The sequence below is a fragment of the Gopherus evgoodei genome, chromosome 2 (genome assembly GCF_007399415.2).
Source record: "Gopherus evgoodei ecotype Sinaloan lineage chromosome 2, rGopEvg1_v1.p, whole genome shotgun sequence".
NCBI classification, from domain to species: Eukaryota; Metazoa; Chordata; order Testudines; family Testudinidae; genus Gopherus; species Gopherus evgoodei.
Genome location: NC_044323.1, coordinates 283056667 through 283081991, shown reverse-complemented (window position 1 = coordinate 283081991; position 25325 = coordinate 283056667). Strand labels below are relative to the sequence as shown.

At 47.1% G+C, this 25325-nt stretch overlaps 1 protein-coding gene across 5 annotated transcripts in view; it reads left to right on the top strand.

Annotated features, from left to right (window-relative positions):
• The window catches only part of ZFAT (zinc finger and AT-hook domain containing), a 162493-nt gene that overhangs the window by 58116 nt on the left and 79052 nt on the right, over positions 1–25325 (top strand). For all 5 annotated transcript variants that reach the window (XM_030553868.1, XM_030553866.1, XM_030553869.1 and 2 more), the window contains exons 5-7: positions 14054–14207; positions 15019–16484; positions 17781–18013. In XM_030553868.1, the coding sequence (XP_030409728.1) occupies positions 14054–14207; positions 15019–16484; positions 17781–18013 (1853 nt within the window). The remainder of the gene's footprint in view (positions 1–14053; positions 14208–15018; positions 16485–17780; positions 18014–25325) is intronic.

The following is a 25325-nucleotide window of genomic DNA, read 5'->3' as shown; positions in this document are numbered from 1 at the left end:
TGGTTTTTTTTGTTTTTTAAAGTAATTTTTAGACTTTGTGTTTGCAGAGAAAACCCTGAAAAGGTGACACAAATATACCCTAAGGGCTCAGAAGCCAGAGGCAAATAAAACAAACCTCATATTTTATTATTTTTAAGCCAAATTTGTATTTTGAGGTCTGACTACTGATTTTTTAAGGTTTGCGGTTGGCAGTATTTTAAGTATGAAAAAATTAGTAAGAGTGCAGAAGTAAAGAGATGTGAAAGGAAAAGAAAACGTACTTAAAAAGATGAAAGCAATGATACCCGATGTAGAAGGAAGGGAAAGAGGGACAAAAAAGGGAAGAGGTAAGTAAGAAAAGCAAGAGTGACTGACCATTATTTTATTTTTGTTTGATGAACTTTAATGCCAACATTTTACAGTAAATAAAAAGGCAAACGTTTGTTATACACACAAATGGTCCTTTGAATGATCCATAAAATTTTAACATAACTTGCTTCAACTTACCCAAGATGTTTGTGTATAATATCCCGTAAGTAGAAAGAGCTCAATAAATTGAAAGGAGTTATGGTAATATATTATTCTTGAGAGATTTGAAGGCATCATTTACGTGAATGAGAATTAGCATTTAGCATAGAATTTCCCAGCTAGAATATATGTAATAAAAATAGAATCAATGCCATTGGAGGCAATTATGGATTATTATCCTCGCTCATGATCCACACTCATTATTATGCGTCACTCATGATCTCATGATAGAATTCTCAAATGTATCTCAAACATTTGAGAGTTGTATCCTGAGATCACGAGTGAGGCTTCAACTTAGAAATCGCTGTCAGCACCGGGTTGCGGGGAGGGATAGCTCAGTGGCTTGAGCATTGGGTTGTGAGTTCAGTCCTTGAGGGGGCCATTTAGGGATCTGGGGCAAAAGTCTGTCTGGGGATTGGTCCTGCTTTGAGCAGGGGGTTGGACTAAATGACCTTCTGAGGTCCCTTCCAACCCTGATATTCTATGATTCTGTGACTCTGACTGTCAGCATTTGGGAGTTTTGGCAGATATTAGAAAAGTATTACATCTGTTACATTCACAGGAATTGTTTTACTTTATTTTTCTTACAGTGCATTACATTCATAGCAGGAAAGACTATATTTTATTCCTGAGGGAATTATGTGCCAAAAAATTAAAAATTATGTGCCAAAAAAATTATGCGCACAATAATTTAAAATTCTGCAAAATTCTGCAAATTTTATTTGTAAATAAATAAATGTGGATCCAGCATGGCAGTGGGGAGCAGAGGCCACTAGCTGCACTGAGGTGGGAGATCACCCTGAAGCCCCCACTTTTCCCAGTACAGGGACTCAGCAGTGAGCCTGCACCTGATCCTGACACAGTACAAGAACTGGGTCTGCCCCAGAAACACCCAAGTGCACCAAGTGTGGGTAGGCAGGCCCAGCCCAGCAGGATCCAAGTGTGGAGGGGCTTAATGTGGCAGGATCCAGATGTGGGGTGATAGGTTTCTCTGTGGGGCAGTCTGGGTGTGAACAGCTCAGTGGGAGATCTGGATGCACAGAGGCTCTTAGCGGGGTTCCGAGTGCAGGGGCAATGGGACTCTACAGGGGATCCGGATGATGGTGGTTGGGTTCAGCGGGGGATCTGGGTGTAGGGAAATAGGGCTTGGCAGGGGCATCTGGGTGTGGGAGCTTGGGGAGGGGGTCTGGGTGCTGGGGGTGTGTGGCTTGATGGGGTGGGGGTCCAGGTGCAGCTGATTAGAGTTCAGTGGAGTGGGGGTCTGGGTGTGGGGGGGGGCTTATCAGATTGGTCCAGGTATAGGGAGGTAGGGCTTGTCAGGGTGAGAGTTTGATGGGCCTGCTTAATGGGGATCCCCAGCTGCTGTTGAGGGGACGCTGCATGCTGAGATCCTGCTTCCCCCCATGATTCCCTTATCCCCTTTTCTTCGCCACCCTCCTCCCCCCACTCCCACATTCCCATCCAACTGCCTCTCCCCACCCCCATCTTCCCTCATTTCCCCCACCCCCCTTACCCAGTCCCACTGCAGGCACTCACTGTTCCACAGAAAATAGGAAAGCTGCCAGAACACAGAAGGGGGAGCACAACTGGCACTACAACCCAGCGTTCAGCTGCAGAGTCAGCCCCCTAGCTGGGCAGCTCTGCCTTTGCAGGAGGGAGGTGGCAGTGGCTTGTAACCCAGTGTGCCCTCTCATGCCTTGCCTCTGCTTGGGGGGCAATCCCCCCCCAAAAAAACCTGCACACATGCCACCCCCGTGCAGCTTCCCTGCTGTTTTCTGCAGGGAAAAGCAGGAAATGTGCATGGTGCAGGGGCATTTTCTGCTGCGGCCATGCAGTCCTGCAGGATCCCCCAGAAGTAAGTCACTGGCACGCATGTATGCTCAGTCCAGACCCCCATGTCACGCAGGCACACATGCCTAGCTACCCTCTCCCATCTCTGAGGCTGCTGTAGGCACACTGGAGCAGATGTGCTGCTGGGGAAGATACACGTGTCCCCTGACAGATTTTTGCTATTTTGCCTCGCGAGGGACACATTAAAATGCTGGCCCTATGAATTCTGCACCCCCGCATCAGAGCAGAATCCCCCCAGGAGTAATATTGGTCATTCATCTACTGTTTTGAGCTATTTTGATGTTTCTGAAAATTCTTAGGTCATTCCTTTTCTCATAAATTCTTTTATGTGTACACTTATCATAAAGGTGGCTTTTAACACCTTTCCTTTCATTTCCTGGCTATCTTTCTTTAGTAGAAAGTTAGTTTATTGCTGCAGACTATTGCTGAAGAATAAAGACAAATATTTTTTCCCTCTGATTATATTAAATCAGTGGTTCTCAACCTTTCCAGACTACTGTACCCTTTCAGGAGTCAGATTTGTCTTGTGTACCCCAAGTTTCAGCTCACTTAAAAACTGCTTGCTTACTTTGTCTTGTTGTCTTATTTTGAATCACAGCACACTATTACTGAAAAGTTGTTTACTTTCTCATTTTTGCCAAATAATTAAACAATAAATTGATTGGAATGTAGATATTGTTCTTACATTTCATAACTTGAGCCTATTTTTCACTTGTGAGCCTTGTCGAAAGCCAGAGCCCCAGACAGCGGGGCTGAAGCATGTAACGTAGATTCACTGGGCCCCTATAGCATGGAACCTCAAGCATTTGCCCTACTTGCCATCCTTTAATGCCAGCCCTGCACTTGCCACCCCCTCATACACGCACACCTGTCCCATGACCCCATTGGGAGCTGCAACCCCCAGGTTGAGAAACACTGATCTAGATAAGTTTGATGAACCCCCTGGAACACCTCTGAGTGCCCCCAGGTTGAGAAACACTGAACTAGATCATGTCAAGTTCAAGACTGTTTAATGCTGTCACTGCAGCATTTTCATGAAGCATTAGCACTCTAGCACTCTATAGCCACCTGTCATCTAAGCTGAGAACTTTGTATAGATACCCCTTATTCTTTAATGTGGAGTGTTATAAAATCCTTGTTGAAGATGCCACATAAGCTTTCTATTAATTAGAAAAATGGAAACTCAAGAATTAGTAGTGTTTCACCTATAGTTTTGAGAAAGTGATCATACTCAAGGTTTTTCTACGCTTGAAACGCTACAGTGGCACAGCTGTAGCTCTGCAGCTGCATCACTGTAATGCCTTACTGTGCACACCACTACAGTAGTGGGGGGGGGCTCTCCTGTCAACATATGTAATTGCACCTCTCTGAGAGGTGGAAGAATTCTTCCATAGACCTAGCACTGTCTACACTAAGGTTAGGTTGGCTTAATACATTGCTCAGGGATGTGGATTTTTCACACCTCTGAGTGATGTAGCTGGGTCAGCCTAACCTTTTAGTGTAGACCAGGCCTCAGACACCATGTCTCCTTTTTCTTATGCAAGATGCTTTCCAAATGGTTGTACTAGCAGCTGTTCAATAAACTTTTATTCTGCACTACTTAGGTCAGGTTCAGGGACTCTGCTTTGTATTGTGTATACTGTAGATTATAGCTAAACTGATCTTCTAAAAGGATTTTCAAACCGATCAGGGGGATTCTAATTTTCCAACAAGGACAGCTAGACAAGGTTTGATTATTTTTTCTTTCATAGAATGAATTTAAAGCTCAGGAAAGGTAATGGATTGACAGCCTTAGAAACCTGAAAGCTTATATTAACCCGCAGAATAAGTATAGCTTGAGCAGCAGCATTGCAAACACCTCTTCCCATAGCACTGAAGGACCTTATTTGTTAGTTGGAAGGACCCCATGCTCCCAGAGGTGAGAGGGAAGGTTAATCAGTCCTTGACCTCTGATTAAACTGACTAGTAGGCATTTGTTGTTATTAACATCTCTCCACTAGAAATTGCACTGACCACACACAGTTATGCTTTCAGTTAAAAGCATTTACTCTTAAACGTGACTGACTGGTGTTTTTCTTTGATAGTGTGTATGAATGTGTTAATGGCCACTGCTGGGTAAATACAGTGTCAAATTCTCAGTGTTCTATTTTCTGTTAATTTCATTTTCCCCTCCAGCATGAAGTGGCATTGTAGCGAGTTGGTCACCCGCTCCTGCCTTAAAAGGCTTAAAACAGCCCAGGGAGAGGGCTGTGGCAGAGAAGGAAAAGCTAGGTTGATTGAGGGAAGCAGCCACAGCTGGGGCCACGCCCCAATCAGGCCACAGCTGGCCCTATAAGAAGGCTGGGGCCAGAAGCCAGAGAGAGACCTGGGCAGAGTACCTGAGTGGAGCAGGACTGGGGAAAGGCAGAGGAGCTGGGGAGGCTCCAGCCTGGAAATCCCCAGCCTGCTGCCTAGCACAAGGCCAACGAGTACTGGGGGTTGCAGAGGGCAGCCGAGGGGTAGGCAAAGGCAGCAGGTCCAAACCCAACCTTACCGGTGACGAGTAAGCTAGGTGATGACTGGCAGTAGCCTTATACTGAGGCAAGGTGGGGATAGTGAGTGGGGGTTCCCTGGGAAGGGGAGACCCTGAAACTGAGGTGTGTATGGCCAGGGGGAGGCACTCCTGATAACGGTGCACCAGGTCTGGGAAGGACACGGGGGCCAAGTGGCAGCAGGACACCAGCCTGCAGAGGGCGCTCCAGAGGTTGGACGAGCTAATTCCTGGAAGAGACCAGCAGGAGATGCCGCAAGGGTGAGTCCCACATTGCTACAGGCATATATAGTTCCTCTGGCCACTACTAATGCTGAGCCCTGTAGGCTTAGTGTATCCATCTTCTATGCCTATAGGTTGGGTTTTTTTATTTTAGTAATCTGGATCTGAAACTGACAACATAGTTTCAGTCTGTTGGGCTGATGGTAGAAAGCACCTTCAGCACACAAGGTACTATCTGACTTACAGGTCACAGGAAAGAGCTCTAAACAGAGAAGGTAACTTTCATGCTTGGCCACTCATTGGATTACCACACACTATCTAAAAGTCCCCATCACCACTGAAAACAAGAACTGCTAGCCAAACAAAAAGGTAATGTAGTACTCAAGAAATTGGCTACCGTAGATACGTACTATGTCAGGAATTACAATATTACTAACAGCATATCCCAGCAGACAGAATCTGTCTAGAACCAAGAATACGATGTCTGACAGGAACTATCTATAAAGTAAAAAAATAACACATTCACGCTCTCTATTCCCTGCTTGATCTCTTCCAATTGGTTTGAGAAGCCATAAGACAAAAAAATCCCAAATCAGGAAAGGCCACAGCCACTTGTTTAGAGGTTTGCTACATGACCATACAACTAATCCTTCACACCCACCCACGCAAAGGAAACAGGGACCAAACTGTCTGTCTGTACTGGGCTATCTTGATTATCACTTCAAAAGTTTTTTCTTACTTAATTGGAGTCTCATAGTTGATAAGACAACTCCCACCTTTTCATGCGCTCTGTATGTGTATATATATCTCCTCAATATATGTTCCATTCTGTGTGTCCGAAGAAGTGGGCTGTAGCCCACGAAAGCTTATGCTCAGATAAATTTGTTAGTCTCTAAGGTGCCACAAGTACTCCTGTTCTTTTTAGGGGCCAACCTCAGCGGTCTGTTTGAAATTACTAAACATGTCGAAGCCATAGCAGAATCATTTTAGATGAAGGATGCCTGTGGAATTCTCTATAACAGAAGATCAGGATGAACTCAAATCTTGTCTCTGTTAGAAACCACTCCACACACTTGCTATTTATGTTAGACTTTTCTCAAAAGACTTTGTGACACTGGCTGGCAAGATGGAGAAGGGGTAAATAAAATCTCAGAATCTAAAATCCTTTCTGAGGTTGAAGCAGAGAATATAGCCCTACTAGACTTCCAATGAAGATTAAACTTCCTGTATTTGGCACCAAGATACTATACCGATTAGTGCAGTTAACCAGCATGTGCTCAATAACTGCAAGAAATCAGCCAATATATGATGGTTCAGCTGAGAGACAGGAATGTTGAAATTTTTTATGTAATGCCGATTTTTTTTCTTAAATGGTAAGCATATATAAAATATGTTTGATTGTCTGTCATTCGACTTTCTTCATATGCTGCTTTTTTTTGATCATAAAGTGTTTGGGATTAGGATTGTGGCAAACATGGAGCTGCTATATAATAATCTAAAAGAGTACTGAGATATAATAATTTTTGAACACTGTATGTGACCTGGTCAGTGTGGTAAAGTTCTTGTATATCTGGTTATAGACTTTTCTGTATGAATTTATTTATCTAGCTCGGGTTGGCAACCTTTCAGAAGTGGTGTGCCGAGTCTTCATTTAGTCACTCTAATTTAAGGTTTCGCATGCCGGTCATACCTTTTAATGTTTTTTAGAAGGTCTCTCTCTACAAGTCTATATATTATATAACTAAACTAGTGTTGTATTGTAAAATAAACAAGGTTTTCAAAATGTTTAAGAAGCTTCATTTAAAATTAAATTAAAATGTTGATCTTACGCCACCGACCCACTCAGCCCGCTGCTGGTCTGGGGTTCTGTTCACCTAGGCCAGAAATGGGCTGAGTGGGGCCTGCGGCCGGGACCCCAGCTGGGAAGGGTCTGGCAGCCAGAACCCCAGACCGGCAGTGGGCTGTGTGGGGCTGGTGGCTGGGACCCCAGACCGGCAGTGGGCTGAGCCGCTCAGCCCACTGCCGCTCAGGGGTTCCATCCTCCGACTCCTGCCAGCTGGGATCCCGGCTGCCGGACCCACTCAGCCCAGTGCCAGTCTGGGGTCCTGGCCCTGCCCACATACAGTGGGTACCTACCTTCTCCCTGGTTCTGGCCTATTCTCTTCCTCTCTCTGCACTGAGCTGAGAGTTGGAGTGGACCGAGCACAGGTGAAGGGTCTGGGGGTGAAGGGTCTGGCCAGAAGCTAGAATGAAGGAGGGGGCTCAGGAGGTTTGGGTGTGGGGGCACTTCCCTGGGCAGCTCCCATGTGGTGTGGGGGTGCAGGGGCTCCCATTTGGTTCTCCGGGAGGGGTTGGGGATGTGCAGGGTGCATGAGATGTAGGGGGGCTGGGGATGTGGGGGGTGCAAGAGTCAGGGCAGAGGGCTGGGGGCATGTGAAGGGGGTGCAGGTGTCAGGGTAGGGGGGCTGGGTATGTGTGGGGATGCCAGTCAGGACTCCTTCATCCACCCCCCCATGACCCCAGCCAACAGAGGGCTGGGTGGTACAGCGCTCAGGGCAGGGGCCTGGGAGTGTGTGGGGGTGCAGGGCTCAGGGCAGAGAGCTGGGGGTGTGTGGGGGGGGTCAGGGCTCAGGGCAGAGAGCTGGGTGACTGCCCCCGTAGCACCCCCAACCCCCCCCGCTCCTTGTCCCGACTACCCTCTCCTGGCACCCCACCCCCTATCTAAGCCTCCCTGTCCCTTATCCCCTGACTGCCCCTCTGTCCCCTGACTACCCCCTACCTGTCCCCTGACTGCTCCAACCCTTATCCACACCCCCGCACCCAGACAGAACCCCCTGGACTCCCATGCCTATCTAACTGCTCCCCGCCCCCTGACAGGATCCCCAGAACTCTGGACCCATACAACCTCGCTCCCTGCCTGCCCCAACCCCTCTCCACACCCCTACCTCCTGACAGCCCCCCCAGAACTACCGACTCATCTAACCCCCACAGGTCCATGTCTCCTGACCACTCCCTCCAGATACCCCTCCTCCACCCTAACTGCTCCCCCATGAGCCTCTTTGCTCCCTGTCCCCTGACTTCCCTGACCCCTATCCACCCCCCAAACAGACCCCGGGACTCCCATGCCCCATCCAACCCCCCCTGCTCCCTGACTGCCCCCTCCAGAGACCCCGCCCCAACCACCCCCCAGTATACCACCGCCCCATCCAACCCACCCTACTCCCTGGCCCTTGACTGCCGCCACCCCTTACCCAACCCCCCCCCCCCCGCCGGACCCGGACCCCGACCCCTTACCATGAGGCTCCTCGCTCATCCGGAGCCCTGCTGCCGCCGCCACCCCCACACACGCAGCCCTGCTCTACCCGGCCCCTCAGAGTGCTGTGCGCACGGTGGCAGGGCTCCGGATGAGTGGGGAGCATCTTTTCCTCCCCACGGAGCCAAACGCTGCCCCGCGGGAGCGCCTAGCCCCAGCCGCCAGAGTGCTGCATGCGCGGCAGCAGGGCTCTAGGGGAAGGCGAGGGAGGGGACAGCGGCTTGCTGCACTCAGGCCGGCACTCCGGCCCGGGACCGCGGACCCCGCGGCTTCCCGCGTCAGCAGGATTTTTAATGACACGTGGAGTCCCAGCAGGCAGCCACGTGCCATTAAAAATTGGCACGCGTGCCATAGGTTGCCGACCCCTGATCTAGCTCAATAGAGGGCTGGAAAAAAATGAGGGGGGGGGAATGAAGGGGGCAGGGGCAGAAAAGCAACACGACAGCTATAAATAAGCAAACCTCCAACAAATGCTGGGGAGAAATAACAGGACAGTGACATACTGCCAGGTTCCAGCATGAAGTGGCTGGAGCCTAGAGATCATAAGGACATTAAACTGTTATAAAGAGAGGAAGGGGGGGGGGATCAGTTTCCAGGGGCTCTCCAGGGAGACAAGCTGACAGAGAGAGGCTCTGTAGCGGGAGTCTGGGGAAGATGGGTCTTTCCCAGATCCAGGGAACAGTAATGGTAAGTAAAACCCTGCACAGATACAAAATTTGGATCCGCATCTATCCGCAAATATGGTCCACAGATGTTCTCATCCCTGGATAGAAAGCGTATATCCACAGATTGGCAAGGCTCCAATGGTAAGCCTTGATATCACAGCCCTGGCAAAGCCTAATGGACATTCACCAGGCTTCTGTGTTTAGGTCCTACCTCAATGAACCCTATGCACGTTGAACTTCCTGAATGGGTAGGCTCCAGCACAGTTTCATTCTAGGCTTGTCTGGCACATTCCCTGGGCACAAGCTCTCTGTCTGTTACCCCTTCAAGAAAATGGGACCTGGCTATTTTAGGGGGTCCAAAATCCTCCTCCTGTAGCTAATAGTTCTTCTCCGAATCATGGAATGTATGTCTCTTTCTCTCCCGCACCCCCACGCAACCAGGTTCCTTTGACCTTTGCTGGTCCTGCAGTCAGAAATCCCTTCTGCTACAAAAGCATGCCTTTTGTACCTCTCCTTACTCTTAATTTTCCTTTCTCCCGCTTATTGACCCAGTCTCTGTTTTAAGGGGCTCATCTTTTGTTCCTCCTTTTGGGACAATTCTACTGCTTCAAACCCCAGCCCTCTACAGAGAAATTGGGGAAAAAACTGGTTCTCCTAGCTTCAACCAACCCATTGTGCTAAGGTGCTACCATTTCAATTGGGCGATCATCAAGATAAAGTAAGAAGAATGAATGGTCTGGGAGATGTGTGGCACAGCTCTGACAGTAGATGGTGGATTCTTTATATACTGAGGCATTCAATCAAGCAGCAATTTAAGAAAATCAACTCATATTCATAAGTTGGTTGCATATAGATTGATTCCCCAAGTTGTCACAGTTGGGGATAGTAAGATCTGTTTTCTCTTTGGTTCTAAATAAGTAGTATTTTGCTTTAAGAAGGCTATTTAGCCACTGTATTAACCATTGGTCAAAGCAGCAAAGAGTCCTGTGGCACCTTATAGACTAACAGACGTTTTGGAGCATGAGCTTTCGTGGGTGAATACCCACTTCATCGGATGCATGTAGTGGAAATTTCCAGGGGCAGAGGGGTGTGTGTGTGTGTGTGGGTATGTGTGTGTGTGTAAGTAAGCAAGAAGCAGTTGTTGTTTAATCCTGAGCTGATGGTGTCAAATTTGCAGATGAACTGGAGTTTAGCAGTTTCTCTTTGAAGTCTAGTCCTGAAATTTGACACTATCAGCTCAGGATTAAACAGACTGTGAATGGCTAGCCAACTACAAAAGCAGTTTCTCCTCCCTTTGGTTTTCACACTTCAACTGCTAGAAGAGGGCCTCATCCTCCCTGATTGAACTTACTTCGTTATCTCTAGCCTGCTTCTTGCTTGCGCATATATATACCTGCCCCTGGAAATTTCCACTGCATGCATCCAACGAAAGCTCATGCTCCAATGCGTCTGTTAGTCTATAAGGTGCCACAGGACTCTGCTGCTTTTACAGATCCAGACTAACATGGCTACCCCTCTGATACTTGAAACCATTGGTCACTGCTTCCCAGGCAACAGAACTACAGGGTCTGAGTCCAAGTCAGACCTGCAGAGATAATCATGGTTTGTACCAGGAGATGTCAGCTCAAACCCAGGTCTGAGAGTGGGAGAATCATATAATTCCTTCAAGGCCTGAGACCTGAGTGGGTTGCACTTGAGATCAAGAGGCAGTGCGAGATACAGATAGCCTGCTAACTTGGCCAAGGACTTTGTCTACTGGGAACATACACTACCTGGCACAATGGGGCCCCTATTCTGATCAGGGCTTTTGAGTGCTACTATTCTCTAAATGTGGTAGGCATTGCAGGTATTAGTTGTAGACTTGGTCAGAAAATATTTTTCTTTTCTGTGCTCTGGGCTCCCTGGCTAAACTACTTCTGTCATGGGGCACTACCATCTCACCTCTTCATGAGCAACCTCAGTGCGTCATAGGAGTTCCTGGCCACAATACATCATGGAACATGTAGTCCTGCTGGGAAACCTGGCCCATAGAAGAGAATATGGGTAAAGCCCTGCAAATCTGTGGATATCTGCTTTATATATGCAGATGTCCGCATCCAAATTTTGTATCCATGCAGAGGTCTAAGTATGAGCATAAGGAACCTGAATTCATACTCCTAGGAATTGCTGTGATGGTATTTTGAAATCAATTGTTTTTTATTTTTGGAAGTTTGTTTTTTCATTTAAAAGTCAAAATTTTCCTGTGGAATGCAAACATTGCAAAAAACCCAAAACCAAACAAAAAAACCCTCAAACCCTCCCTCCATTAAAAAACAGTTTTGATGCAAAATTTTTGACCAGCCCATTATTTACATACCGACTAGCTTTCCTTCACTCATAGACAGGTTTCAGAGTGGCAGCATGTTAGTCTGTATCAGCAAAAAGAATGAGGAGTAGTTGTGGCACCTTAGGGACTAACAAATTTATTTGGGCATAAGCTTTCGTGGGCTAAAACCCAGTAGCTTATGCCCAAATAAATTTTAGTCAGTCTCTAAGGTGTCACGAGTACTCCCTGTTCTTTTTTCTCTTCACTCATAGAGTATCTAAGGTTTAATCTTGGCCTTTTTACAATTTATTTTTCAACTAAGTCCCTTTTTTTAAAAGGATTGCTTATTTTTTGTAAAGGATAATTTCTTAAAAACCATCTGCTTGATGGGTGGGAAGATACTTACCTTAATTTTGTTCCTTTGTGATGAAAGGAATATTTCTTATGCATCATTTTGTTTCTTTTCTTTCTCTCTCTCATAACATAGTGGGAATCTAGGTTTACAAAAAAATCATTCTTCTTACTTTATCTAAACAGTCCTATGTGACTTTACCTTTTAATTTTGTTCTCTCCGCTTTGTTCTATTATTTCCCAAACATCTTCGCATTTCATTTCAACTGGGTTCTTTCTTTTGACACAAAAAGAAACAAGCTACTGTCATCTTTCTCAGTTAGATCTTTCTTAGTTTCTTATGCTGTAAACTGAAATGTGATCAAATGCTGACATAAGCAAACAAAAAATCTTTGAGACTTAATGCAGCCAATTGTGCATGAAGTAACTTATTTCAGCTGAGTTGTTTTAGGTCTAAGATTACACACACACAAAATATGTTAAAAGAATATTAAGTTTGCAAAGTCAAGCACTCAAAAGTTAGGACATGTCAGACTTAAGGTTGCATAGGTAACCTTAATATATCCCTCTTTTGCATATGCATTATGATACAGTCTTTAATTACATAATCTTATGCTACTTTTTTCATAGGACCGCTACCTTATTCAGTGCACAGGATGGACAGAACTCACTGAATGAGCAACTATTCAACATTTTCTTTTCTCTTTATTGTACACAGGGCTGGCTCCAGGCACCAGCCCAGCAAGCAGGTACTTGGGGCGGCCATGGGGAAGGGGCGGCACGTCCGGCTCTTTGGTGGCAATTTGGCAGCTGGTCCCTCACTCCCTCTTGGAGCAAAGGACTTGCCGCCGAATTGCGACCAAAGACTGAAGCGGTGGTAGTAGAGCTCCTGCAGATCGTGATCGCGGCTTTTTTTTTTTTTTTTTTTTTGCTGCTTAGGGCAGCCAAAACCCTGGAGCCAGCCCTCATTGTACACTGTGTCCCCATGTCTTATTTACTGCCCACTATTCAAACCCGCTAAAGACAGAACTATTAAATTCCTCATGGGCTTTTCTGTGGTGCTCATTACTATTGTATCTGAGTTCTTAACAAACATTTATTTGTCTTCTCAATGCCACTGTGAAGTGAGGAGGTGGTATTGTCCCAATTTACAGATGGGAAGCTGAGGTAAAGAGATTTCTCTTCATGCCAATTCCTTGCCTCATTCACTGCACAGTTTCCAACTTCCGCAACAACCAAGTTAAGGGTCATACAGACAACAGCCTCCTTTACTGTGCAATCCTGATTCATTCACAGAGCAGGTTCATTCTGTGCACTGAATGTGACAGAATGTGATGGTTTCCCTCGCCAGCTTCCAGTCCTGGGTCTCCTTGCACAGCCAGTCCCAGGCTCCACTTTCTATCCTCTCCCTCATTCCTGGTCCAGCTTTTGTCCCCTCTGCATTTTAATTGGACAGCTTCCTCCTCCTTGCTGACTGTTATCCCTCTGCTGGCACCAGAGCACAGGAGAGACAGGCTCCTTGCTCCTAGTTTCAGTGCCCAACCCCACCTTAATTGGGAAGTTGTTACAGGGAAAGTCCAGCTTCGCTTCTGTAGCGCCGAGCTGCAGCATTCTCAGCTGCACTGTGGGGGTGGTGCATATGCAGTCTGATCAGCTTTTGGATCTGTAAGAGGCTGGAGCATGCTCAACAAGGATGGGATATTCAGATGTCTCAGCTGCTAAACTCAGTCTGTACTGAACATGTGCAAAATACGATCTTTTGAAAAGGCTTACAACTTGGCCAAATTTGGGCAGATTTTTGCAGGAACAACAAAAGGCACATCTCTGACAAAATGCCCCACTTTCCCCCTTCAGCACCACATTTCAAGCCTCTGTCTCAAAGCAGGAGGGGTTTAGAGCTGTTTAAAAAAATATGTTGTTTTTAATACTGGTTAAAGTTATTTTTCTCTAGCCTCATTCTTGGAAATGACTGTATCATTTTGGCTGAAATTCTCCCAAAAACTTCAGCCTAAGGCAGATGCCCTGTCATGTAAAATTTCAGTTCAAATGGTTAAAGTCTGGCAAAGATCTAAGTAACTGAAAACAGGATCTTATAATGGAAGTGTCAGGTAACCTTTACTGGCATCACTTTGTCCACCTACAATACAACAAAGATCTGCAGTGCAAGTACTATAGTTTTACTCTGTCTTTCTACTATTACATTCAAATTAGTAGAACAAACCAAAGTAAAATGGCATAATAGTCACAGGACAATTGCATTTTAATCTCACTATTTTAATAAGCATTATTATGTTTTATTTTAATTTTAGGAGCTACAAAAATTGTTCCAGTCGAGGCTGCTCCCCCAGAAATTGAATCAGCAACAAATCCTGAGACAGCAGTACCAGACACAGCTCAACGAAGAGGGTATCAAGAATATGCCATTCAACAAACACCATATGAGCAGCCAATGAAATCAAGCAGGTAATTTTAAAGTACTTGGGTGTGACATGTTTCCTTATCCAGTGTCATGTAAATGGAAATTCCTCCATTTGTTTACCTTATTTCAGAAGGCAGAAACAGATTATGGACCAGGTGAGTCAGAGTAGATAGACCGTTAGAGTCTGTCAAATATTAAGAGTTAGAACAATATAAGAAGATAAAAATAGGTAAAGAATCATCATAACCTAAAATAGCACCTTTGTCTATTGGAATTTACCCCTTTTTTTTTTATCTTTAAATGGTTTAATATCTTATTCTTCAGCAACTTTGTGAGGCAGATGTTAGCTTTCTCTCAAGATAACCAATCTTGCCTTTATAAACTGAATAACTATAAGTTCAATGAAGTTAACTATTACTGCTACCAAAACTGAGTCTCCCAAATGTTATATTTCCACAAGTGCTGAAACTAACTTTAACTGAGTTTCTGCAAATATATTTACAGCATTTCCCCCTTAATTTTTCTAATAATAATAGTTCAGCACAAGAATGTTGGAAACTTAAACTTTAGAATGGGTTAGTCATGAACTTTTTAAAAAAAAAATAGAAACAGGGTTTAAAATAGATGTGCAATGCATGGCAGTTAGTTGGTGTGAGTTGTGTGTGTAGGGAGAGTGGGTGGGGTGTGAGAGGCGTATCTGTTAATTAAAAAGTTAGCATCTCCTCCCATCCATAAAATGAGGATTTTTATATGCCCTTAGTCCATAATATACAGTAAGACTTCTTTGGCATATTTTGCAACTATATATCAGAATTCTAAAGATAACTATATTCTGGTTGTTTGGCTTCTTTCTAGGTTAGGTCCTACTCAGCTAAAAATTTTTACATGTGAATACTGCAACAAGGTGTTCAAATTTAAACACTCTCTTCAGGCTCATTTGAGGATTCACACAAACGAAAAGCCTTACAAATGTTCATACTGCAGCTATGCCAGTGCTATAAAAGCCAACCTTAATGTCCACATGCGGAAACACACAGGAGAGAAGTTTAGTTGTGATTACTGTGCATTCACCTGTCTCAGCAAAGGCCATCTCAAGGTCCATATTGAGAGAGTCCACAAGAAAATTAAGCAACATTGCCGCTTCTGCAAAAAGAAATACTCAGACGTCAAAAATCTAATTAAGCATATCAAGGAAACACATGACTTGCAAGACAAAAAAGTGAAAGATGTATTTGATGAGCTCCGCTTGATGACCCGAGAAGGCAAGAGACAACTGCTCTATGACTGCCATATTTGCGAACGTAAATTCAAAAATGAACTGGATAGAGATCGGCACATGCTAGTCCACGGTGATGAAAGACCCTTTGCTTGTGAGCTATGTGGCCATGGAGCCACAAAGTATCAAGCACTCGAACTTCATGTCCGAAAACATCCATTTGTGTATGTATGTTCTGTGTGTTCGAAGAAATTTGTCAGTTCTGTAAGGCTCCGTGCACATATCAAAGAACTGCATGGAAATTTACAAGAGACTTCTGTTTTTAATAGTTCTATCAATCAAAGTTTCTGCCTTCTGGAACCAGGAGGTGATATCCAACAGGAAGCACTTGGAGAACAGTTTTCACAGACTGCAGATGAGTTCACTCCCCTAAGCGCTAATGCTCTTAGCGTACCAAAGCAATCTACTTGTAAAGATGAATCAAATACCATAGATGGAAGCCATAATGATCAGCCTGATGGTCTTCTGAAAATTGAGACCACCCCCTCTTTAGAATTTGAAAACTCCCTGGTGAAGAATGTACCAGAATCACCATGTCAACCATCAACAGACCTAGCAGCACCAGACCCTCAATCAGACCTGGCTTCAGATAGTTTCTTAATTAAAAATGCTACCTGTGCTTCCAGTGTGCTAAAGGCTTCTCATGAAAATGTACAGAAAGTCAGTCATGATAGTTCAGTGAATATGCAGGGTGAAGAAATTCAGCTGTTGTCTGGAGGCAAAAACTCTAATATAAGTCAGAAAAATACAGACACTGAGAACCTTTCAGCTTCCAAAGAGAAAGTTCAACCCTTTTGTCTTAATGAATTAGAAACTACCAAGTCACCAAATCAAAACACAGATGAGTCCACAAACCCTCCTACAGCATTAGATTCCAATACAGCCATCAGTCCACAGCTGGACACTCATAATATGGCTTCTGATAATCGAAGTGGAGCTGTTGCCTTTATGCAGATATTGGACAGTTTACAAAAGAGACAAATGAACACAGACTTATGTGAGAAGATCAGGAAAGTTTATGGAGACTTGGAATGTGAATACTGTGGTAAGGAGCAGAGGAATACTGTGACTTAGTTCAAATAAATCACATAGCAGTACTTTTTCATTGCATTCTGGTTTATAGATGGTGCATTTGTGTATCTTTTCATTTGTAGCAATAGTAATTTCTGACTTAATTACAAAAGTTCTGGGCTGGGTTCCGATCCACTGAAATTATTTTGTGCTGCACAGGCATTGAAAAATAAACTTAAATCTGCCAGGGAAACCTTGGAAAAGGAAGAAGGCATGGCAAAGTGAGGTTCTGATATGCCTGATTCTCTGCTGGGATAACATCCATGTGGGATGGTATGCTTGCAACATAAGTTAAAGCTGCTGTTTTCTCTTCTCCTCCCATGCCCCTTGCTGCTTTAACTTTTGCCAGGGCCAGGCAGAGCAGAACCAAGGAGTTGCAATCAGCTCACCATCAGCCCATGCTCTCCATAGTGCTTAAGCTCTGTGTGGGCCATAGTGGAGAATTCAGCCTTCCATGTTTCTGTAGTATGTAGAGATGTGTATATATACACCAGACATGTCTGATGACATCTTCTGATAGAAAATAATGTACTGTTAAATTACTGATGTGGTTTCCCTTTTTTATAACTTTCTCAAACAAATTCCTCTGAGGTGGAAATTTTCAATACTTAGTCTGAGACCAATTTTGTTGTTTTTGGTGGAAGTTACAAAAGTGAGGAGTAGCATACACTAGTCTCCAGTGTTCTGACTGAAAGGTTTGTGCTTATGTAATTAAAAAATGGAGTAAATCAGAAACTCTGAACTTGTCTTGTTACAGTGTTCATCACTGAGAAGGGAAAGGAATTCAAATTTGAAGGCATTCAGTATTTAAATGTAGAGTTAAAGTCAGCATATTTCTATATGCATGTTCAAAGATTTTCTAATCATTTTTTTTTTGCTGGAGTCCTTATTTTAGAATAGTTTGGATCAGAGGGGCAAGTGTCAACAAGGCCTCAGGACTTATTTATGATTGGTTCAGCTAAACCGTATTTGCTACGAATTCCTGCATTTTCATGTTTTAATTAGGGACACACCTTTAAAAGAGCTTCCTCATTAGGAACATTCATTAAGGAGGTGCCACAATTGTTATTTCTAAATATATTTGCATCGGTGAGATGTCGTAAGATAATTTTAATAGCTAACATTTCATGAACCACAAAAAGAAAGGATTCAGATGTTGTGGCTTGAATTGAAATTGAATATGTATTTAAATTCTTTACAATATCAATTTTTAAAAAATTCTTCAGAAAAAAACTTGTTTTCATGTTTGACTGTTTAATTTTATTTTTAGGCAAGTTGTTTTGGTACCAGGTGCATTATGACATGCATGTTCGTACCCACACTCGAGAGCATTTGTATTACTGTTCCCAATGCAATTACTCCTCCATCACCAAAAACTGCCTTAAGCGTCATGTCATTCAGAAGCACAGTAACATTTTGCTGAAATGTCCCACCGAAGACTGTGACTACTCCACTCCAGATAAATACAAGCTCCAGGCACATCTTAAAGTTCACACAGAGCTGGTAAGTACAAACAAAATAGTATTTTTTTAATTTAAATTCTATGTCTTCATCATAATTTTCAAAATCAAGTGACAATATTACATGATGACCTCTGCCTCTGTTTCCAAAACATATCTAATCTGTCTAACCTCTGTTCTTATAAGCCACCCATCATTGATATATAAAGGTGGTCCTTCAAGTGTTGGTCCCTAGGTGTATTCCACTGTGAGTATGCATGTGCTCTGTATGACCAAGATTGGAAAATTTTTACTAGCAGCATCCATTGGTCCATGCCTGGGCCCTTTTCCTCTTTGTGCTCCAAATCGAAGGTATAAGGATGGATTGGCTGCCTCTCCAGTTCCTTTCTACCGTCCTTAGTTTGTGACAGAACTTCTTCAATGACTACGGTGATATCTAGTTCACACGCCTCAGTCAATGTGGTGGATATGGCCTCCTGCTCGATGGTGACAGCTATAATCATATGGAGGGCTTTGTGGCTACTATCCTCTGGGTTCCCCGGGAAGGTACAAATTATAGTTGAAGATTAATTCTGTGAGGCAGACAACCTGTTCTGTGAAAAGACAGATAACTCATTAGATTCACTGAAAAACTCAAGGGCAACCGTTGGTCTACTGGGAGTCTACATTTCAGCACCAAAAAGTAAGTGCCACAGGCCTCAGCCATATAGACGGAGACCAACACCTCAAACATTTTAACCAAAGGGGCTATGAACCACCAAAAAAACAGCCCAGGGCGCAATGTAGCAAACATAACATTCCCCCCATTCCTCCTTCCAGCTCCCACCTGCACATAAGAAAATTCTGTCACGACCTTTGAGGACTGCCAGTCACTCCAGCTGAAATCTATCCAGGGTTCCAATACCCAATTTGGTGGTCGCCTAATGTGTTCATCCCAGCCTTGGCATATGATAATAACAGAATGAACATGTACCTGTAGTACAGAGCATATTTCGCCAGTGGTGGTCTCCATCTTGGGACCTGTTTGCATCTCAAGAGAACTGAAAATCTGTGATCAACTGCTCCAGTGGAGCTCAAGGGTAGGGCTCCAGAGGAGAGAGACTCTTAGTCCCTTGGTTGAGACAGTTGGTGTCTACCTTCCTGATGAGCAAGACAGAGCAGTGGTCATCCTGACTGCTCCCAGATGGTCCAGACAGTTCCTCAGCATGCCATACATTCCCAGACCTTTTGACCCAGGCAAGGACAGGCATCCTAATTTGGCTTTCTTCCCCCTGACAGCTGGGTATTTTGATGAGCATTGAACCTAGACATGACACATTCAGAAGCTGTTCAGGCTATCCTTAACAATAGTAGGAAGGAATCCACTAGAGAGTAACACACGGCTAAGTGGAGAAGGTTCCATGTTTGGGGTTATCTGGCTATGATGACATTGGATGACTTTTGGCACCCCATTGTATCAGAATATCTTCTTTCCTTAAAGACTTCAGGTCTTTCCCTTCACTCCCTCTGGGTACACTTAATAGCTATTTCCACCTGTCATTTTCCTGTTGACAACCACTCCATCTACATCCATCCTGTGACTTTATGATGTCTGAAATGTCTGGTCTGAACCTTCTTTCCTGTGATGAATCCTGCTCCATCATGGGACCTCAGTCTGGTCATCTCAACATGAAAATGGCTTCTGTTTGAACTCCTTGCCTCATGCTCTTTGACCCACTTATCTGTGAAGCTTGTCTTTCTGGTCTGTATCACCTCAGCTGGATGGGTAAGTGAGCTGGGGGCTCTTATGGCTGATCCACCATACACAAACTTCTATAAAGACAAAGTTTCTCCAGATTTACTCCCAAAGTAATCTCAGCTTTCCATCTGAATCAAACAATTCATTTACCAGTCTTCTTTCCAAAACCTCACATCACCAGTGAGAATAGGAGACTTCATTCTCTAGATGTCTGTCGAGCTTTGGCATTCTCCCTACAAAGAATAAAATCTTTAGGAAATTGCCTAGACTGTTTTATATCCTTTGCTGAATGGATGAGAGGGGAAGCAGTCTCTTCCCAAGGCCTTTCAAAGTGGATTCCAAGCTTCATTCTGCTGTGTTATGAGTTAACAGACAACCATCCGCCAAGACCTCTTCGATAGCCTCCCTTCAAGATGTTCTGTTACTGACATCTGTAAAGCAGCAATATGGGGTTCTATCAATACCTTCACATGACATTACACCCGGATGCAAGCTTCTGCAGTTGACACATCTTTCACCACATCAGTCCTGCAGGCATGGATACCATAGAGGCCAGTGCATTCTCCTCTGCAATTAATACTGCTTCTCACCCCTGGTCTACACTGGGGGGAGGGGAGGATCAATCTAAGATATGCAACTTCAGCTACAAGAACAGCATAGCTGAAGTCGATGTAGTTAATTACAGCTACTGTTAAAAATGTTGTGCCTTATTTGTAGTTTTGAATTTGCATAGCTTCAGCTTCCAACTGTTGAAATTCAGGCTATGTCAATCCTTGATGACATTCTCTAGTGTTCTAAATGAGTGGCAGCAAATTATATCTTTTTGGTCACTAAAGCTTATGCCCAGATAAATTTGTTAGTCTCTAAGGCCTGATCTACACTGGGGGGGATCGATCTAAGTTATGCAACTTCAGCTACGAGAATTGTGTAGCTGAAGTCTACATATCTTAGATCGACTTACTTTGCGTCCTTGCTGCGTGGGATCGAAGGCCGCTGCTCCGCTGTCAACTCCACTTCCGCCTCTTGCCCTGGTGGAGTTCCGGAGTTGACGGGACGCGCGTTCGGGGATCAATGTATCGCGTCTAGATGAGACGCGATGCATCAGTCCCCGATAGATCGATCACTACCTGCCGATCCAGTGGGTAGTGTAGACATACCCTCAGCCACCCACAAAGGAATACAATAAGGACCATCACATGAAGAAGAAGTTACTTATCTTGTACAGTAATGTAGTTCTTCGAGATATGTGGTTCCTACCCATCCTCCTGTATTCCATGACCCACCCTCCTTCCCCTCTGCTTCAGAGCCTTACATATGATTCACAATAAAGAAGGAACTGGGGTGGTGGTCATCAGTCCACACCACCCCTTATATCCTCGGTTCAGAGTGTGAGGAGAGGAAGGAAGGGCTCAGGCACAGACCAACAGACACTGCTAGCAAAAATCTTCTGGTCTCAAGCATGTGGAGTGCATATGCTCCCACAATGGAATACAGATAGGGACCACACATCTTGAAGAACTCTAGTTACTGTACAAAGTAAGCAACTTCTCTTTTTCATTCCTTTGTGGTGGCACCTGCTGCATCTAACCAGACTGCCATTATATACCAGGTAACATCTCAAGGCTTCGAATATAATTTTTTTTACTTGCCTGGTAACTGATTCTTTTGTAGTTCCTGCAGCTAAGGAGAGGTCAGAGAGGAAAAGGATGTTGAGATAAGGAGTCTAGAAAGATGACCTGCTTGTTGATAAAACATGATTTCTTCTCCTGAGGTGGAGAGTTGGTACTAGAAAAATATCTTTCATCAGGGATAAGGCAGCTTCTGTGGCATATGAGAGAGATGTTTCCGTGTATGAGACATACAAGGCTGCTATCTTCAGTTAACTCAGGGTTTCTCAAACAGGGGTTGCCTCTTGTGTAGGGAAAGCGCCTGGCAGGCCGGGCCGGTGTGTTCACTTGCCCCGTCTGCAGGTCAGTAAGTCCCTCGGCCTGCTGCTTCCAGCAGCTCCCATTGGCCTGGAGCAGCAATCTGTGCCGAGTGGGGCCGTGATCGGCCAGACCTGCGAATGGGACAGATAAACACACTGGCCTGGCTTGGCCCGCCAGGGTCTTTTCCCTACACAAGCAGCGACCCCTGTTTGAGAAACCCTGAGTTCTTCTTCGAGTGATTGCTCATATCCATTCCAGTTAGGTGTACGCGCCGCGCGTGCACATTCGTCGGAAAACTTTTACCCTAGCAACTCAGTGGGCCGGCAGGTCGCCCCCTAGAGTGGCGCCACCATGGCGCTCCATATATACTCCTGCCGGCCCACCCGCTCCTCAGTTCCTTCTTACCGCCCGTGTCGGTCGTTGGAACAGTGGAGCGCGGCTTAGCTGACCTCCACTTCCCTAGCTACTCGTTTTCTCGTATATAATTATGCAGTTATAACACTTTTATATATATATTTGTATGGTTATACGTGTTTCTTTGCTAACATGGTTAGTTTAGTTAGCGGGGTTCAGGAAGTAGCCCCTTCCATGAGCCCAGTGCCGGAGCCATGAATGGCTCACCGGGTTTTCAAAAGGGGCCCGGCTTGCCAGAAGCCGCGGCCGAAGAGAGACCTACATGACTCCTGTTTGAAGTGCCTCAGGGAATCACACTTGACAGATAAGTGCCCCATTTGCAAGGCTTTTAAGCCGAGAACAAAAAGGTGCGGGACTTTCACTTGCCCCTCCACCTTGGGCGCGGAGCGATGTTCAAGCGGCGGGCAGAAGCGCCTCCTCGGCACCGGACCCCGCCGGTACCACCAAGGCCTTTCGGCACCGACCGTCGCCGGCACCGATGTCGACTCGGCACCGTTCCCTTCTTCCGAGGTCGAGAGAGTCTACGATTCCTGCTGGTGCCTGGCGGCTCCCCGGCACGCGCCGTGGTTGAGCCCCCTGCTCCCGCTACTTCCGTGCCACCTGCATCGCAGCCAGAGAGCTCGCCTCAGTTGCGTTATCCGGCCTGCAGAGGCACCGATGACTTCGGCTCCGTCGATTCCAGTCCCCCAGGACCAAGGAATCCGGTGCCTGGCAGCTCCCCGGCTCGCGCCGTGGTAGAGCTTACTGCTCCTGCTGCTTCTGTGCCAGCTGCACCACAGCTAGACAGCTCGTCTAAGATGGCTCGCCCGGCACCGACGACGTCGGCACCGTCGATCCCGGTCCCACGAGGGCCGTAGAATCCGGTGCCTGACGGCTCCCCGGCACGCGCCGTGGTTGAGCGTATTGCTCCTGCTGCTTCCGTGCCAGCGGCACCGCAGCCAGAGAGCTCGTCTAGTCGGATCGCCCGGCGCTGACACCTACTACGGCACCGATGACGTCGTCACCGTCGATCCCGGTCCCATAAGGGCCGTAGAATCCGGTGCCTGACGGCTCCCCGGCACACGCCGTGGTTGAGCGTATTGCTCCTGCTGCTTCCGTGCCAGCGGCACCGCAGCCAGAGAGCTCGTCTAGTCGGATCGCCCGGCGCTGACGCCTGCTACGGCACCGATGACGTCGTCACCGTCGATCCCGGTCCCACAAGGGCCGTGGAATCCGGTGCCTGACGGCTCCCCGGCACGCGCCGTGGTTGAGCGTATTGCTCCTGCTGCTTCCGTGCCAGCGGCACCGCAGCCAGAGGGCTCGTCTACGTCGGATCGCCCGGCACCGACACCTGCTGCGGCACCGATGGCGTCGGCACCGTCGATCCCGGTCCCACACGGGCCGTAGAATCCGGTGCCTGACGGCTCCCCGGCACGCGCCGTGGTTGAGCGTATTGCTCCGGCTGCTTCCGTGCCAACGGCACCGCAGCCAGAGGGCTCGTCTACGTCGGATCGCCCGGCACCGACACCTGCTGCGGCACCGATGGCGTCGGCACCGTCGATCCCGGTCCCACACGGGCCGTAGAACCCGGTGCCTGACGGCTCCCCGGCACGCGCCGTGGTTGAGCGTATTGCTCCGGCTGCTTCCGTGCCAACGGCACCGCAGCCAGAGAGCTCATCTACGTCGGATCGCCCGGCACCGACACCTGCTGCGGCACCGATGACGTCGGCACCGTCGATCCCGGTCCCGCAAGGGCCGTAGTATCCGGTGCCTGACGGCTCCCCGGCATGCGCCGTGGTCGAGCTAATTCTCCGGCTGCTTCCGTGCCAACGGCACCGCGGCCAGAGGGCTAGTCTAAGTCGGATCGCCCGGCACCGACACCTGCTGCGGCACCGATGACGTCGGCACCGTCGATCCCGGTCCCGCAAGGGCCGTAGAATCCGGTGCCTGATGGCTCCCAGGCACGCGCCGTGGTTGAGCTCCTGTTCCGGCTGCTTCCATCGGCACCGTCGATTCCAGTCCCACAAGGGCTATCGAATCCGGTGCCCGACGGCTCCCCGGCACGCGCCGTGGTTGAGCGTATTACTCCCGCTGCTTCAGTGCTGACGGCACCCCAGCCAGACGGCTTATCTAACTCGGTTCTCCCGGCACCGGCACCTACCGAAGCTCTGATGACCTCGGTACCATGGATCCCGGCCCCACGAGGGCCGTCGAATCCGGTGCCTGACAGCTCCCCAGTACGCACTGTGGTTGAGCCTGCTGTTCCCTGCGCGCCGGAGATGTTACCAACGGCGAGGGCTCTCAGTGCCATGACGGAGTCAGTACTGCCTGACCCGGGCACCGCCGGTACGGGTAATACAGTCTCTTCAAGGGACTGTCCCCTGTCAGTACAGCAGAGCGGCACCGTCCATGATCACGGTCCCGCAGACGCTCCAAGTCCTGTCGGCACGCCGGACACCACTGGCAGTTCCGGTACTGTTTTCCTCGGTACTGGTCACACTCACTGCACCGGTCGGTATCCCGTTCGCCGACCCGCTATCGGCACCGTTCCGACATCTGGCACCGGGGCAGGTACCTTGACTCCTGTAGCTCTTCTCCGAGCCTCGAGATCTCGGTCGACCTCCCGACACCGTTCTGGTTGCGGGTCTGGATCTCGTTCCAGGTACCGATACGCCTCCCGATGCCGGTCCCCGGTGCCGAGTTGGGCAAGGTCCGAGTGAGTCAGAGACTCGGCCCGTGCCCTCTTTTAGTACCTCCATGGCCGTCCGGACACGCATCCGTGTCACCCCATATGCGCGGATTTTATGCTCAGGACCACGATCCTGATATCATGGCCAGCGGGCGCCAGCCCCGAAGCAGAAAGAGCCTTGGCGAATGCAAGGTGTACTCTGCAGGGGCCCTGCACCTCTGGGTAGCAAAGCAACAAGCCTTGCTTAGCTGCGATAATTATAGCACCTGGGTGGAGGAGTTTCTCCCTCGAACCTCCCACCTAGAGTTCGCTGCCGTCTTGGAGGACGGGGGAAAGAATTTACCCTTTGTTGGTAAAGGCATCTTCGCGGCAGAGACAGCCCCGGACTGCGAAGCCTGCTGGACAATAGGGTCCTAATGCGTCTCAGCATGTATACGCCTGCGACCAAACGCAGGCCTTTATGGCCCCAGCCGCCATACTCTGTGCCTAGCCAGAGGCAGAACTCTGGAAAACGGCAAGGCCAAGGTGGTCGCAGACAAACGTCAGGCCCCCTAAAAAGCCAAAGTCAAGGTCCCTCGCAATTACCACTGGGACCAAAGACGGACCT